Source organism: Spermophilus citellus (genome assembly GCF_964194105.1).
Source record: "Spermophilus citellus genome assembly, chromosome: 8".
In the NCBI taxonomy this organism is placed as follows: Eukaryota; Metazoa; Chordata; class Mammalia; order Rodentia; family Sciuridae; genus Spermophilus; species Spermophilus citellus.
The window spans coordinates 62,789,729-62,805,064 of NC_138189.1; the positions used below are offsets into that span (position 1 = coordinate 62,789,729).

The 15,336-nt window shown below is 31.0% G+C and overlaps 1 protein-coding gene across 2 annotated transcripts in view; it reads left to right on the top strand.

The window, feature by feature from the left end:
• BMP2K (BMP2 inducible kinase) overlaps positions 1-15,336 on the top strand; it is a 132,748-nt gene that overhangs the window by 50,425 nt on the left and 66,987 nt on the right. For both annotated transcript variants that reach the window (XM_081304259.1, XM_081304260.1), the window contains exons 4-7: positions 335-477; positions 2,826-2,947; positions 5,203-5,284; positions 11,315-11,447. In XM_081304259.1, coding sequence (XP_081160385.1) covers positions 335-477; positions 2,826-2,947; positions 5,203-5,284; positions 11,315-11,447 — 480 coding nt within the window. The remainder of the gene's footprint in view (positions 1-334; positions 478-2,825; positions 2,948-5,202; positions 5,285-11,314; positions 11,448-15,336) is intronic.

Here is a 15,336-nt window from a genome sequence, read left to right on the forward strand (position 1 = left end):
ATTTTACGCAGTAAGTAGCACAGTATTGAATAACTTCTGCTTCACATCAAATATGTCATCAATTATAAGGAAAACTGTAATTTCAGTGATGTTAAGATATTAAAAAATGGGCAATATTATTATTGGATATCATCTATCATAATATGTTCTGATCTTTGAATTGTAAAATACAAAAAATGTAATTAAATCAATACAATATGATATAACAAGCATTCTTACATGAGAATTATGAAAAAGCCAATTTCTCATTAGCTGAGATCATAAAGGCATTTAATTTTTTTGTTTGTGGTAGATTTCATTTATTAAAAAATATGAAAATGACTTTTTTGCTTAGCCGGGCAGGTAGTGAATCAGATGAATAAGAAACTGCAGACAGGTTTTACAGAACCAGAAGTGTTACAGATATTCTGTGATACCTGTGAAGCTGTTGCAAGGTTGCATCAGTGTAAGACTCCAATAATTCACCGGGATCTGAAGGTAAGAATTTTAAAATACTAAGAGTAATCTGTTCTAGACTTTGGAGTTAAAATGTTCTTGGACTGTCCTCAACTAAACTAGCCCCGCCCCCCTCACCTTTTCTTTTGCAGTGCTGGGGATGGAACCTAGGGCCTGCTTCATCTGTGCTAGGCAAGTGCTCTACTTCTGAGCTATATCCCCAGCCCTAAACAAGGTTTTATTATTAGTACTGAGATTGGTCTCTCTGTCTCCTTACACATTTCCTGAGGTCAAGTCAAGGACCCAGCAGTAGATTTGAAATTGAGATACACAGGCTCCTATTCTGCATCTCCTATTCTCAGAGTAGCCTCCTTTAAAAGGTTTCATTTGAACAAAAACATGAATGTCACTGACATACATTGAGTGTCCCTCCATACTGTTCTCTTTCAGTTCAGTATTCCTCTTATTTTCTCTATTCTATATTAAGCCTCAGGGTGTTTTCAAGAGTAGACTATAAATACATCTCTTTTCCCATTTATTTGTAATTTACTATTGTTTTCTATGATTTACTGTGATTTGTGGTGATTGTCCTTGAGGTCACTTCATTTTACCTTCTCTTGGACTCTTGACCCCTTATATTTGGTACTCCCTTGTTAAATTGAAAAAATAATTCTCCAAGGGAAATGAACATTCCTGGAGATATCATTTAGATAGATGATCATTAGACATGTCATTTAGAACCATAAGTGTCATCTTTGATGACAGACACAAAGATTATGAATATCACTCAGGTTCCTGAGTTAGATATGTAGCTCAATTGTAGAATGATTGCCTAGCAGGTGAGAGGCCCTGGGTTCTATCCCTAGAACTGCAAAATACAAAAACTTCCTGAAGTGTTTCATGCTTATATATTCCTATGGTTACCCTTTCCCCTCATTCAAGTATGCTCACATCAGCTCAGTGAGTTATGTGCTGAGTCGCTTTGTTTATAATTGAAGTCTAAGGCTCTTACTATCTGTTCTGCCTTTTATTAGCAATTATACTTTATAAGATTTTGTGTAATTTTGCTTATGAGTTATGCTTATTATTTATTGTCTGTCTTCTCCTGCTAGAATGTATCTCCTTGAAGTTAGAGCTTTTTGTTTTTTTCTTCTCAGTGGTGAAACTGTGCATTTAAAATAGTGTCTGATACATAGCAGAGTCTTATCAACTGTTTAATGAGTGAATGAATCCTGATTCTGATTATACAGAATTTTATAAAAGATGGTTATAAAATGCTCTTAAGATAAAAGAGAATAGAAGATGTAACTTAGAATATAGGTTGTTAATCATGAAAGCATCATCCAAAAAATACTTACAGTAATAGAAGGTAATTCAAAGCAGAATTGAAATGTATTATTTCAGACTTCTGTCCCTTAATCTGGATAATTAGTATAGCTCATCTCAGTTCTTTTGAATATGTAAATTTAATATATCCTCTAGTAATTTGGTGTGGTTTTTTTTGGGTGCTATCATAACTCATTATCTTTTTGTGTACAAAACTTATAGTTTTAGTTGAGTTTTGATTTAAAATTCAGAGGACATCATTTTAGCTAATACATTTCTGATCTCCCAGTTAAGGTACAAAGTCAGGTTTGTGTTTTTCAGTGTAATATTTTAAGTAAAAACAGTATTGCAAGTTGAGCATTCCTGCTCAGAAAATCCAAAACTTGAAATGCTTCACAGTCTGAAATTTTTGGAGTGTTAACATGATGCCCCAAGTGAAAATCATATACCTTACCACATTTGGTATACTGCAGTCAAAATTCAGGCTCATTGAAAATATTGTATAATGTTATAGTCAGACTATATGTGTAAGATGAAACATAAATGAATTTTGTTCTTAGATCTGAGTCCCATCCCTAAGGTATCTTATTATACATATGCAAATATCCCCACCTCCACAATACAAAATCTGAGACTCTTCCACTCTTAGTCATTTTAGATAAGGGATACTCAACCTGTAGGAGTTAATTAGAGGTAGAACTTAAGTGTTTTTCATCTGCTTGTCTACAGATAGGCTGAATTTTTAAAAGAACAGAAGAAAAATTGAGGTACAGTTAAAGGCAGACTAAGGGTTTCTTGACCCCTACACAAACTATCCTGGGGTGGAGAAAGTAATTAATTGTTCTTAATAAAAGAAGTAATAGAAATAGTAAAGTATATTTTTGTTCTAGTTCATTTGTCCAGATAATTTGAAGTATCTTATGTCTCATGTCTCTATATATACGTGTGCGTGCGTGTGTGTGGGTGTGTGTGTAAATGAATGATACAGACCCTCCATTATGAAAGGATTGAAAAAAGATAATTTTGACTTTGAAAATACTAATTATTGATTTTCTTTTATTAAGGTAGAAAATATTTTGTTAAATGATGGTGGAAATTACGTACTTTGTGACTTTGGCAGTGCCACTAATAAATTTCTTAATCCTCAAAAGGATGGAGTTAATGTAGTAGAAGAAGAAATTAAAAAGTAAGTATTTATCCTCATTATATTTTGTCTCATGTCAATTTTGGTTAACTTGAGTCTGTGACCAGTTATGTTAATGCAAACTGTAGATCTTTCATTTATAGATTTCTTCAAAAATATTTTTTTAAATTAAAAAATAATTATTGGTATATTAAAATTATTATTTCTTCTTTAATTAGTTATATATGCAGCAGAATGCATTTCAATTCATTATACACAAATGGAGCACAACTCTTCATTTCTCTAGTTGTACACTATGTAGAATCACACCACATGTGTGCAGTCATACGTATTCTTAGGGTAATGATGTTCATCTCATTCTACCACCTTTCCTTCCCATGCCCCTTCCCCTTCCCTATCTCCTCTTTGCCCAATCAAAGTTCCTCCATTTTCCCCCAAGCTGCCCGCCCCCTACCCCTTCCTGCTTATGGGTCAGCATGTCTACTTATCAGAGAGATCATTTGGCCTTTGGTTTTTTGGGATTGGCTTACTTTGCTTAGCATGATATTCTCAAATTCCATTTATTTACCTGCAAATGCCATAATTTTATTTTCTTTTAATGCTGAGTAATATTCCATTGTGTATACGTACCACAGTTGCTTTATCCATTCGTCTGTTGAAGGGTACCTAGGTTGGTCCCACAGGTTAGCTATTGTGAATTGAGCTGCTGTGAACATTGATATGGCTGCATCACTATAGTATACTGATTTTAATCCCTTTGGGGATAGACTGAGGAGTGGGATAGCTGGGTCAAATGGTGGTTCCATTCCACATTTTCTAAGGAATTCCATATTGCTTTCCAGAGTGGTTGCACCAGTTTGCAGTGTCCCCTGCAATGTATGAGTGTACCTTTTTTTCCCACATCCTCGCCAATACTCATTATTGTTTATATTCTTGATAATTACCATTCTGACTGGAGTGAGATGAAATCTCAGTGTAGTTTACTGCCTGTTGGATATTTTATTTCTTGCTTTTACATTTTGAGGTATAGTTTAGGTTTACCTGAATTTTGCTGACTGATTCAAATTTTGTGATGAATGGAAAGCTCATTTGATGTTCTCATGTTTTGGGCTTAGTTGAGGATATATTAGGTCTTCAATTCATTCAGTTAACTATTCATTTATTCAGGGCCAACACTGTTCTTGGTGCTGGGGTGTAGTAATGAACAACAAATCTGCTATTATGCAGTTCATATTCTGGTTTCATAGGTCATTTCTCTGTGGTACTATCATTCAGACTGTCTGACCAATCAGGGTAATATGGAAAAACTAATATGGTAGAGTTTTAAGATACTTCTAAAATAAAATATATAAACGCTCAAAGTGAATCTTGTTATGATATAGGAAGTCCATATTCTGATAATTCTGCCATGAGATTTGAAATATACACACACACACACACACACACACACACACACACACACACACACATATATATACACACACACACACACACACACACACACACACACACACACATATAGTACTGGGGATTGAACTCACGGGCATTAAGGGCACTGAACCACTGAGCCATATCCCCCAGCCCTATTTTGTATTTTATTTAGAGACAGCTCACTGAGTTGCTTAGCGCCTTGCTTTTGCTGAGGCAAGCTTTCAACTCTAGATCCTCCTGCTTCAGCCTCCTTAGCCCCTGGGATTACAGGGTCCGCCTTTCATTATTTCCTTAATGTTAATCCTAGGCTCGAATGATATTTCATTAAAGTAATCTGTTCACAGTGGATTTGGGGTTTTTATATTTGTAAACATGTGGCAGTTGGTATTAGAAGTATACATAATGTGTGTATTTAGAATTATGACAACTAGATTACTTTTAAAACAATTTTTATAAAACACTTGAACATTTACTACACATGTAAGGAATTATATTAGCATTCATATAAACAACTCCTTAAATATATAAAGTAAGTTTTTAAGAGAAGTTTTACTTTTAATATACCAGATATGGATACTATTATAGTCAAATTGTATTATTTCACATAAATTCAAGAGAAATTATTTCTAGTTCCACCATCATTAAGATTTTTATAATAAAATAAATTAGGCTTTTTGGAGATTTGTACTTGTTGAATGAAAAGTCTTTAGATGCTTTATTGTTTAATCTTTAATGGGTTTTTAATAAATAGTATCATTTCTATATAATGTTACTGAACTTAAAGGTTTTTTGTAGTATCTTATAGAGAAACAATGTATCATTATTATTTTTAATATCTCCATTTCATTTTATTTGTTTACTGCCAGGTATACGACTCTGTCATACAGAGCCCCTGAAATGATCAACCTTTATGGAGGGAAACCCATCACTACCAAGGCTGATATCTGGGTAAGGTGAAGAAAGACTGAAATTTGGTCTAACCATATATAAAATTTGATTTTAATTGACGATTTTCCTGTTGCCTCCAAAAAGGCATTACCTAAGAGCAGACAAAACTTGTATATAAGAGAGTTTCTTACTCAGGAGAAGAAAAATACTAGAACTCTTTGATCTTCTGAATCCTCAGATGGAAAACTTATATATAAAAAAACAACTTACATATAACGTATCTGTTTACCATAGTAAACAGATTGTTTACTTTTTTTTTGATTGAGTGGAAATTTTAGTTGGTCACATTACAGAAAAGCTGAAAATAACTCTTAAGTAATGACAAAATAATTTTTCAGGTTACTTTAGGATCCTTTTAATGGAAGCTGATATGAGAAACTTTTTTTTCTCCAATTCTAAACATCCCCTTTTACTGTATTGAAATTATTATTGGCATAGGTGTCTAGATTACATTCATTATTGAGAAAGATTTTGTTTTTCATAGTTGAACTTTATATTAGAATTGCAACATCTCTTTAGAATTTAAACGTTATTTTAAATGTTCATTCACTTAAACTTAATGATTATTTAGTCATATTTACTTCTAAGGAGCCTATTGGGAATAGAGGAATATAATTCTTTGAAGTAGTTCTAGGAGTTATGAAAAAGGTCAGATTTAATTTGTTTTTAAAACATGTTCATAAAATAGTCAATTATAATGTGCGAAATCAAATTATTATCTTCTGAATTTTTCTTCCCTGTTCTCTCCCTATTGGGATTCGAGTACCAAGCAAAATCTTAAGGGTTAGGTATTATTAGAAGGTAATAAAAAATCATTGATATCTTTTAATTTGTTTATGTAACATATACATTCTCACTAAACAGTTAACTCTTGTGATTGTTGAATTTTAAGATATATATATATATATATATATCACAAAATTCAAGTAAAATTGCAAGTAAGTTCTGTTTAGTTAATGTAACAGTATACTGGCATATATAATTCAAATTTGATTTGCTTTCCCTAGGATTAACATTTGGCTCATTGGATGGCTTATATTAAAATTGAGGTTTATGTATAAGGTAGAAAGTAAATTGAATCTTAATTTATATAATGAAAATATTATAAGAGGTGATTGGTATACTCATTTTTTTGGCATACTTTTGTGACTATTCAATTTCACGTTATCTGAAAAAAGTATTTTGACAGCAGTTAAACAATAGGCATCATAACTCATATTGAAACCATTCTTGGTTATTAAAACAAAAATATTGTTTTCCTAACACACAATTATTATCCAGTATTTTGACACGAAGGAGGAATCCTTGTTTTGTGGTTGCTTATTTTTTTGTTAAGACTTAATGCACATTTTTAATACACATTTTTAATTTTTAATACACATTTTTAATACACTTTTTTGTTAAGACTTAATACATATACAAATAAAAACAAACATGAAAAATAATAAGAAAATAGTATCTATGGTCATATGATTGAAAAATTTAGAATTTTAATTTCCATGATGAGATAACTTTTTTTAAGGTTACCTTACTTAGCTCAGGTTGAACTGAAATATGCTACATTTTAGGTGTAAAAATATTTAATTAGGTGTGAAATAGTATTTAGGTGTGAAAAAATATTCAATTTATATTGGTTAAGAATTATATTTTTTATACTACTTCAGGATAATGCTGACTCAGATAATTATAATGTCAGGTTAAAGTATTAACTTAGCATGTCATATTTTGCAAAAAAAAAAGTTTCCTTGGAAGTTTTCATTGTAGGTTATTTTTATTTTGAAATCTTGAATGCTGATTTTATTAAGTGTTAGAAAATTCAGTTAGAGATCCTTCATGTACCTATTAATGTAGAAACTGAAGATGGTGGTCTGCCTTCAAAATTAGGTTTCTTGTTCCCTCCCTTTTCTTTTATAATTCTCATTGTATTAAATGGAAAGAAATGGAAATATTTTTGGTGTCAAACAGTTAGAATACCTCATTGTGTTCATGCTTTACAAAGCAAGTGTTCAGGTTCACATTTGTAAATTATACTAGCATTGCCAAGGTATCTGGTATTCTCAGCAATGTGTGTTCTAATATACATGAGAATTGCTAAAGATTTTATTGACATGATAAAACTCTGAAGTATAGATATCCTTTGCCTTGACCATCATCTGGACAGTGGAAAGAAGATATAATTTAATGCAGATTCTACCCCTTAATACTATTTTCTTTTTTAGTGCTATTAAGGAAGTCTTATTTTTGGTTTTCTATGTACTTTTTAAACTGTCTACCTTATGGATAAATAAAAAAACAAAATAAATCTTCTTTAAGTATATTGAACTAATTATTTCTATTTAGAAATCTTTACACTTTTGTTAGTCATACAATAACTCAGTAATGTTTTGAACCAATATGTTGAAATTTCTTTTTTCCCACATTTTTTTATTGGTGCATTATAGTTGTACATAATGATGGGATTTGTTGTTACATATTCATACATGCACACAGTATAACAATGAAATTTGGCTAATATCACTCATCAACACTTTCACCTCCCTTCCCACCTGTAATCCCTTTTCTTTACTGATTTCCCGTTGATTTTCATGAGATCCATCTCTACCTTTCTTTTCCTTTTTCCTCTTTAGCTTCCACATATGAGAGAAGACACATGAACCTTCATGTTTTGAGTTTGACTTATTTCACTTAACATAATGGTCTCTAGTTCCATTTATTTTCCTGCAAATGAAATGACATAATTTTATTTTTTATTGTGACTAAACAAAACTCCATTGTATATGTATACCACATATTCTTTATTCATTCTTCCATTAATGGACACCTAGACTGGTTCCATAGTTTGGCTATTGTGAATTAACACTGTTGCTGTAAACATGGATATGCATGTATCACTGTGGTATGATGACTTTAATTCTTTAGGATAAATACCTAGAAGTAGTATAGTTGGGTCATATGGTGGTTCCATGCCTAATCTTTTGAGGAACTGCCAAATTGATTTCCATAGTGGTTGTTAGTACAATCCCACCAACAGTGTAAAAATATTTATTTTTTTCTCTACATCCTTTCTAGTCTTTATTATTATTTGTATAATTCTTTTTTAATGTGAACACAATATCTTTATTTTACCTATTTATTTATTTATTTAATGTGGTGCTGAGGATTGAACCCAGTACAAGTATGAGGCAAGCGCTCTACCTCTGAGCTATAACCCCAGCTCCATATTATATAATTCTTGATAACTGCCATTCTGACTGGTGTGAGATAAATCTCAGTATAGTTTTGATTTGGTTTTTCTTAATTGCTACTGATATTGAACATTTTTTCATGTAATTGCCATTAGTATTTATTCTTTTGGGAAGAAAAAGAAATTCATTTGTCTTAATTGGATTATTTGATAGTTTTTAGTGTTAAACTTTTTTGAGTTTTTTATATATTCTAGATATTAGTACTGTGTCAGAAGAATAGTTAGCAAAGATTTTCTCCCATTCTATAGGTTCTCTCTTCACATTCCTAATTGTTTTCTTTGCTGTGCAGAAGGTGTTTAACTTGATGTCATCCATTTATTAACTCTTGATATTATTTCCTGATCTTTAGGGGTCTCTTTTTTCCTTCTCTTGCCTAATTGTTCTGGCTAGAATTTTTAGCAGTATATTAAATAGAAGTGATGAGAGTGGACATCTTTGTATTGTCACAGATTTTAAAGTAAATACTTTCAGTTTTTTCCCATTTACTATGAGGTTGACTTTGGGCATTTATGATGGGCATTTATATAAGCTTTATGATGTTGAGGTATATTTCTTCATTCCCTAGTTTCTTCAGTGTGTTTGTCATGAATGGGTGCTAAATTTTATTAAAGGCCTTTTCATTAAACTTATTATATTTATTGATTAGTGTAGATTAAACCATCCTTACATCTTTGGAATAAAACCAACTTGATCATGGTGTACAATCTTAATATGTTGTTGAACATGATTTACTAATATTAAGTATTTTTGCATCTAAGTTCATCAGGGATATTGTTCTGTAGTTTTCTGTCCTTGATGTGTCCTTATCTGGTTTTGATATGAGTAAGATACTGGCTTCATAGAATGAATGTGGAAGTGTTCCATCCCTTTCTATTTCATGGAATAATTTGAGGAGTATTGACATTAGTTCTTCTTTAAAGGTTTTGTAGAATTCTGCTGAGAATTTGTCTGGTCCTGGACTTTGATTTGTTGGAAGGGTTTTTATTACTGCTCTATCTCATTATGAGTTATTGGTCTGTTTAGGTTTTCTATGTCCTCTTGATTTAGTTTTGGCAGATTGTATTCATCTAGAAAAATATCAATTTCTTCTAGGTTTTCAATGATCTTCTGGATTTCTGTGAGGTCTGTGGTGTTTTCCTTTTTTATTTCTAATTTTATTAATTTGGGTTTTTTTCTCTTATGTTTTGGTTAGTTTGGCTAAGGGCTTATCAATCTTATTTTCAAAGAACCAATTCTTTGTTTCATTGATGCTTTGTCTTGTTTTTTTATTCTCAGGTTGATTGATTTGCCTTTGATTTAATTATTTCCTTTTACTAGTTTTGGAATTGGTTCTTCTCTTTTAAGGGACTTTGAGATATATCAGTAGGATATCAGTAGGTTCACATTTTCTTTATTTTATTTTATTTTATTTTATTTTATTTTTGGTTGTTCAAAACATTACATAGTTCTTAATATACACATTTTCTTAAGTAGGTACTCATAGCTATAAACTTTCCTCTTGGAATTGCCTTCATAGTGTCATATGTTTTATCACTATTCTTATTTGAGTCTAAAGAGTTTTTTAATTTTTAGTTTTGTTGTGTTGATTTCTAATTTATTCCATTGTGATCTGTTAAGGTGCAAGGAATTATATTAATTTTTTTTTTTTTGTATTTGGTAAGAATTGCTTTGTGGCCTAAAATATGTTGAACCAATATATTGAAATTTCTAGAGCTTTTAACCTTTTTTCATTAGAATACTGTTGGTATAGTGAAAATGTTTTATAAATTAATATTGTTAAACTCAAAAGGTGTTTCTATATAATGCCATCTTCATAGCAGTTATAATAATTTGTATACTTGTTGCTTAGTTTGTGCTTTTTTAGGTAAATATGTGGGGGGGAATCCAACAAAGGGAATCTTATTTGCTACTTTATAGATATAAGGCCAGATTTATACAATTAGCTTAGAATTGGAAATGCCCCTTTCATGCTTAAGGCTTGGAGGTGACACTTTCTATGATGGTTATGATTTTTGGAGCCAGAAATCTTTTTTCTTTTTAAAATATTTCTCGGGTTTGAGAGGAGCTGCTGTTCTAGACACAATTTGTGTTTTAATTTTGCCTTTATTGTCAGTAAATAGATTCGTTGGTCTGGTGATATTTGTGAACTCTTGCAAGCTATGCAGACATAATCATTTGTTTTTAATATTGCAAATATAATTGGCATATGATTCAATAAACTACACAGAAATAGAGATCTAATTTCTATAGTATGAAATAATGACATAGGTACCTAGTAAATAATCAATAAAATTAATTGATGACTGTTAAGTTTGCAGTGGCTAACATGTATTTGGAATCCTAAGATTTAAAATTCTGTTTTATAGTGAATTTTAAAAAAAGTTTCTGTTAGAGCTTTGTGCTTACTTTCTTGGTTATAGCTGTAGTTATATATATATTTTTCCTTGTGGAAGAAACAGTAGATTTAATATTAAAAATGTATGTTTTTTTCCAAAAAAGGAATCGGCCACGTCAAATTTTAGTTATATCATTCATGATCTAGAGTAGTTTAACCAATATGTCACAGGTGTCAAAGAAAAACATGGAGATGATTAAGTTAAATGTCTTTTAAAAAGTCGAATGCATTAACTTGTTTAAGCAATAATTTGTGGAAAGATTGATTCAATATGGAAGCATTAGAGTTCTTATTTTTTAAATAACATTCAATATTTGGTTTTGAGCTGTTTTAATATTATGTAGTTGATAATTGAGCTGTGATAATGTTCATTCTTCTTTTTTTTTGCAGGCCCTGGGATGTTTACTATATAAACTTTGTTTCTTCACTCTTCCTTTTGGTGATAGTCAGGTTGCTATCTGTGATGGCAGCTTTACCATCCCAGATAATTCTCGATACTCCCACAACATACATTGCTTAATAAGTAAGTACTTGGAAAAATATGTGAAAAATTTTTAATTTTTTTTAGTATCCTGTTATTTATATACTTTTGCTTAAACCTTGCCTTTTAATTTCATGTGTTTTAATTTTGTGAAACTGTAGTAAAGAAAAAGTACCTAAAATATGTTAATATGACTTTTATAGGAATGAAAGCAGTGTAACTATTGATTAATATGAGGATATATTTTTAAGCCCATAGGTAAGGTTTTAGTAGCATACAGCAGAAATTATATGATTAAGGCAACTGGAATTTTGGGGAGCACTTATATTTGTTTAGTTTCTATACTTTTGAAATCAGTTATCCAGAGCTATTGGTTCTTTAATTGAAAACATTACTAATTTTAGATTGTAGTTTATTTTGCCACCTTTTATAAATACCTATACTTTATTAATGTATAGGTAAATACAAAACAACCAAGGAATATCAGAAAGGTGCAGGCCTTCCATTCCAAAAGAATACTTCAGTTTTTTTCTAGCTGCTTTTAAGATTTTTTTTCCTTCCCTTTAGATAGATAATTGTTTTTTAACATTTAATATATGTACATGGTAAAAATTTGGGAAAAGATACTGTAAGGGGGGGAAAACCATTAATCAAATATTAAAATATATTAGGAACCAGCAAAATTTAAACAGCACCTGTTCTTACTGATTTAAAGTGTTTTAGCATTTCTGCATTTTAAATACCCCTATTGTAGCCTCTAGCTCAGTGGCAGAGAAAAAAAGGTCAATTTAAACATATTTGATGTTTGCGTGATACAGATAGAGTTCAATTCAGTGAAAAAAAAATATGTGGGAATAGAAAAATTTGTTAGCCATTTTTGGATAAAAAATAAAGCTGTATCTATACCTAATTTTTAAAGCTAAAATTTTATGCTAGTCAAAGACTTATGTATAAAAAAATAAAACAAATATTCTTATAAAAATAGGTAGGAAATTTATTTATAAGATTAGAATTTGCAACTAGTATACCAGGTAATCAATCCCTTAGGTACTGTAAAACACTAATCCACATTATCAGACTCATGAACACCAGCATAGAGTTAAATGATAAACTGCAAATAATATTTGTTACTAATGATAAATGATTGACAGATGTTATTATAATTCAAGAAGAAAAGAGTAGCCTGATGTGGTGGCATACCTGTGATCCCATGTACTTGGGAAACCAAGACAGGAGGATTGGGTGTTAAAGCACAGTCTTTACAATTTAGTAAGACCCTGTGTTAAAACAAAAAATAAAAGAGACGGGGTATATAGTTCAGTGACAAAGTACCCTGGGTTCAGTCCTCAGTACCAGGGAGTTTAAAAAAAAAAAAAGTTTAGAAGAAAAAGGAACATAAGAAAAACTCTAGTCTAACTTTGCAAACGTATTTAAAACACAGTCGTTCATTTCTGTAATGTGATCATTTTTATATGTGTTGGAAATTGGAGAATTATGTCAGTTTAATACAAAAATTACTTTGTGTCACATGAAATGTTTTTTCTAGGCAAAGGGAACCTGAATAATGGAGTGAGAAAGGAAGTTTAACTTTCAGAGGAAAGGAAATAGCTAAAGCTTGGTGGCTGCATTGCTGGCATGAATATTTTTGCTCTGTTTGGAGAACATTAAATATGAGTGCTTATACTTGGGTTTTTTCCCCCAGAGAATTCTATCTTTGTTTTATGTGACTGTCTACATCTGAATGACAACCTACTTAATAGCCTCAAGGCTTTACTTTCATGTTCACTGGTTGAGCACCTGTCAGCATCGTTTTGTTGTGCTTTATATGCTTGAGGCAGCCTCCAACCAAGTTGAGTACTTGTCTGTGCATTACAAATTACCTTCATGGGTACCATTTAATAGTTTTTGTCAGCCCTTTAGTGTCAGAGTTAAATAGTTTTTAAATAGCCCACCCCAATTGTTTTTCCCATGAGTCCTGTTTTTGGCATGCCATTTTGCAAAACATGAATGTCTTTTATAAAACATTCCTTTAGAGTAAAACATACCTTTAGAATACATTTAAATAAACATTGGATCCTTAACCTTCCCTATCTCATCTAGTTACTTTTTTACTTTTTGTCCAAAGTTTAAAGCATCAAAAGCATTTGAGAAATTTAATTATTGCGTGCCCTGACTATTTACTTTTTTGTAAATAGTTTTAGCCATTATGTTTTAGTAATAGTTGAATTTAAGATGTTTAGTGGGAATCTCTGAATGTTCCCATAGAATAAAATTGTACGAGACTGGCAGTTTATACACTGATACATAATTTATTACTAAAATCTTATTATAGCATATTTGCCCCCTCCCCATATATATGTGTGTGGGTATGTGCTTATGTAATGGGAAGGTGAACAAGATAAATATTATTGATAATTTTAGGCTGTAATTGGAATTTAGTTAATTGATAATTTGTATCAGATACTTTATTATCAGTAAGTATGCAGATTTTAGTTTTTATCATTTCTAGTACAAATTTGTTCCCAAAGTGAAAAGGGTTGAATAAAATAAAAGCATCCAAGTCAATCTGGAATAATAATATCCCAATATATTACCTCCTGTTAATGGGATTTTATGGATTTTATTTTTAAAATATTTTCTTGAGTAATAAAAGCTTTGTAGAGATTTTTAAAACCTCTATATAGTCATCTACAGTATAGTCTTTTTAAGAAAATACTTGAGCTCTTTGCAATTCTGTTTTTTTACTTCTTTCTCATGTAGCTTAGCCTATCTCCCACCATCCTATTTAGTAATCTTTGTGTTTATAATATGCCATTAGCTATGCATTCAGAAAACCAAGAATATTGCATAGCTGTGCCCATAGTTTCTGCAAGTAAAACTGTTAATTGTCTAATGTCTAGTCATGTAATATAATTGTTCTCACATATTAAGAGAAAGCATAAGAAGACATATAACCTTTTAGTATTAGTGATAGATCTAATGATGTTTACATCCATTTTATATGACTCAACACTTTTCAGAATGAAATAGCCATGACAAATCTTGGTTAAAACTTATGGTTTGTGGTTACATAGGCTTCTTCTTCTTCTTCTTTTTTTTTTAAGATATATTTTTTTAGTTGTTGCTGGATCTTTATTTTATTCATTTATTTAAATGCAGTGTTGAGAATTGAACCCAGTGCCTCACAACATGTGAGGAAAACACTCTATTGAAGAGCCACAACTCCACCCATGTAGGCTTTTGAATATACTTTTGATATAATCTAGGCAGTAATCTGGCTAAAGGCATTATTCTTGTTACCTGTTGTCCATAAAGCTTAATTTAACTTAATTTCCTAGCAGACTTTTTTTTCTTAAAAGTAGCAGAGTCAATCAGTTATTTATAGTGTTTTTTTCCTTAGGTTATGTTGACTTTCCCAATAGATAAATAATGGGATTGCCATGAGGGGTGAGAAGTACTTTCCATTTCTGGATCCAAGAATTGAAAAGAACTTAGAGAACATTTAGAGGAGAATGAAAAGCACAACTCAGGATTACTGACTAGTTTTGAAGGGTAAACAGAAGGCTGGCTGCCTTATATTTCTTTTAGCTCCTCTGTTGTAAGATGGTTAAAGAAAACATTGTGAAGATTAAGAGGAAGGCTTGTAGAACCAAATAGCCTCAATTTGCATCTCTTCTGTCACTTATTTGGTATGGAATATTGGACATCTCCATTTATCTCAGTCTCCTTTTTCTAAAACGAGTGTATTAAAAATATGTACGTCTTAGAATTATTGTGAAAATTAAATGAATTATGAAAAGTGCTTCTTAGTATGTGTAAGTAATTAGTAAAAATATAGCCTTTAATAAAACCATCATCAGTGAATATTGTGGGTTAATGGTGAATCTATCAAAGGTTTAGTATAAATTGTCATGCATTCCAGAATATACTG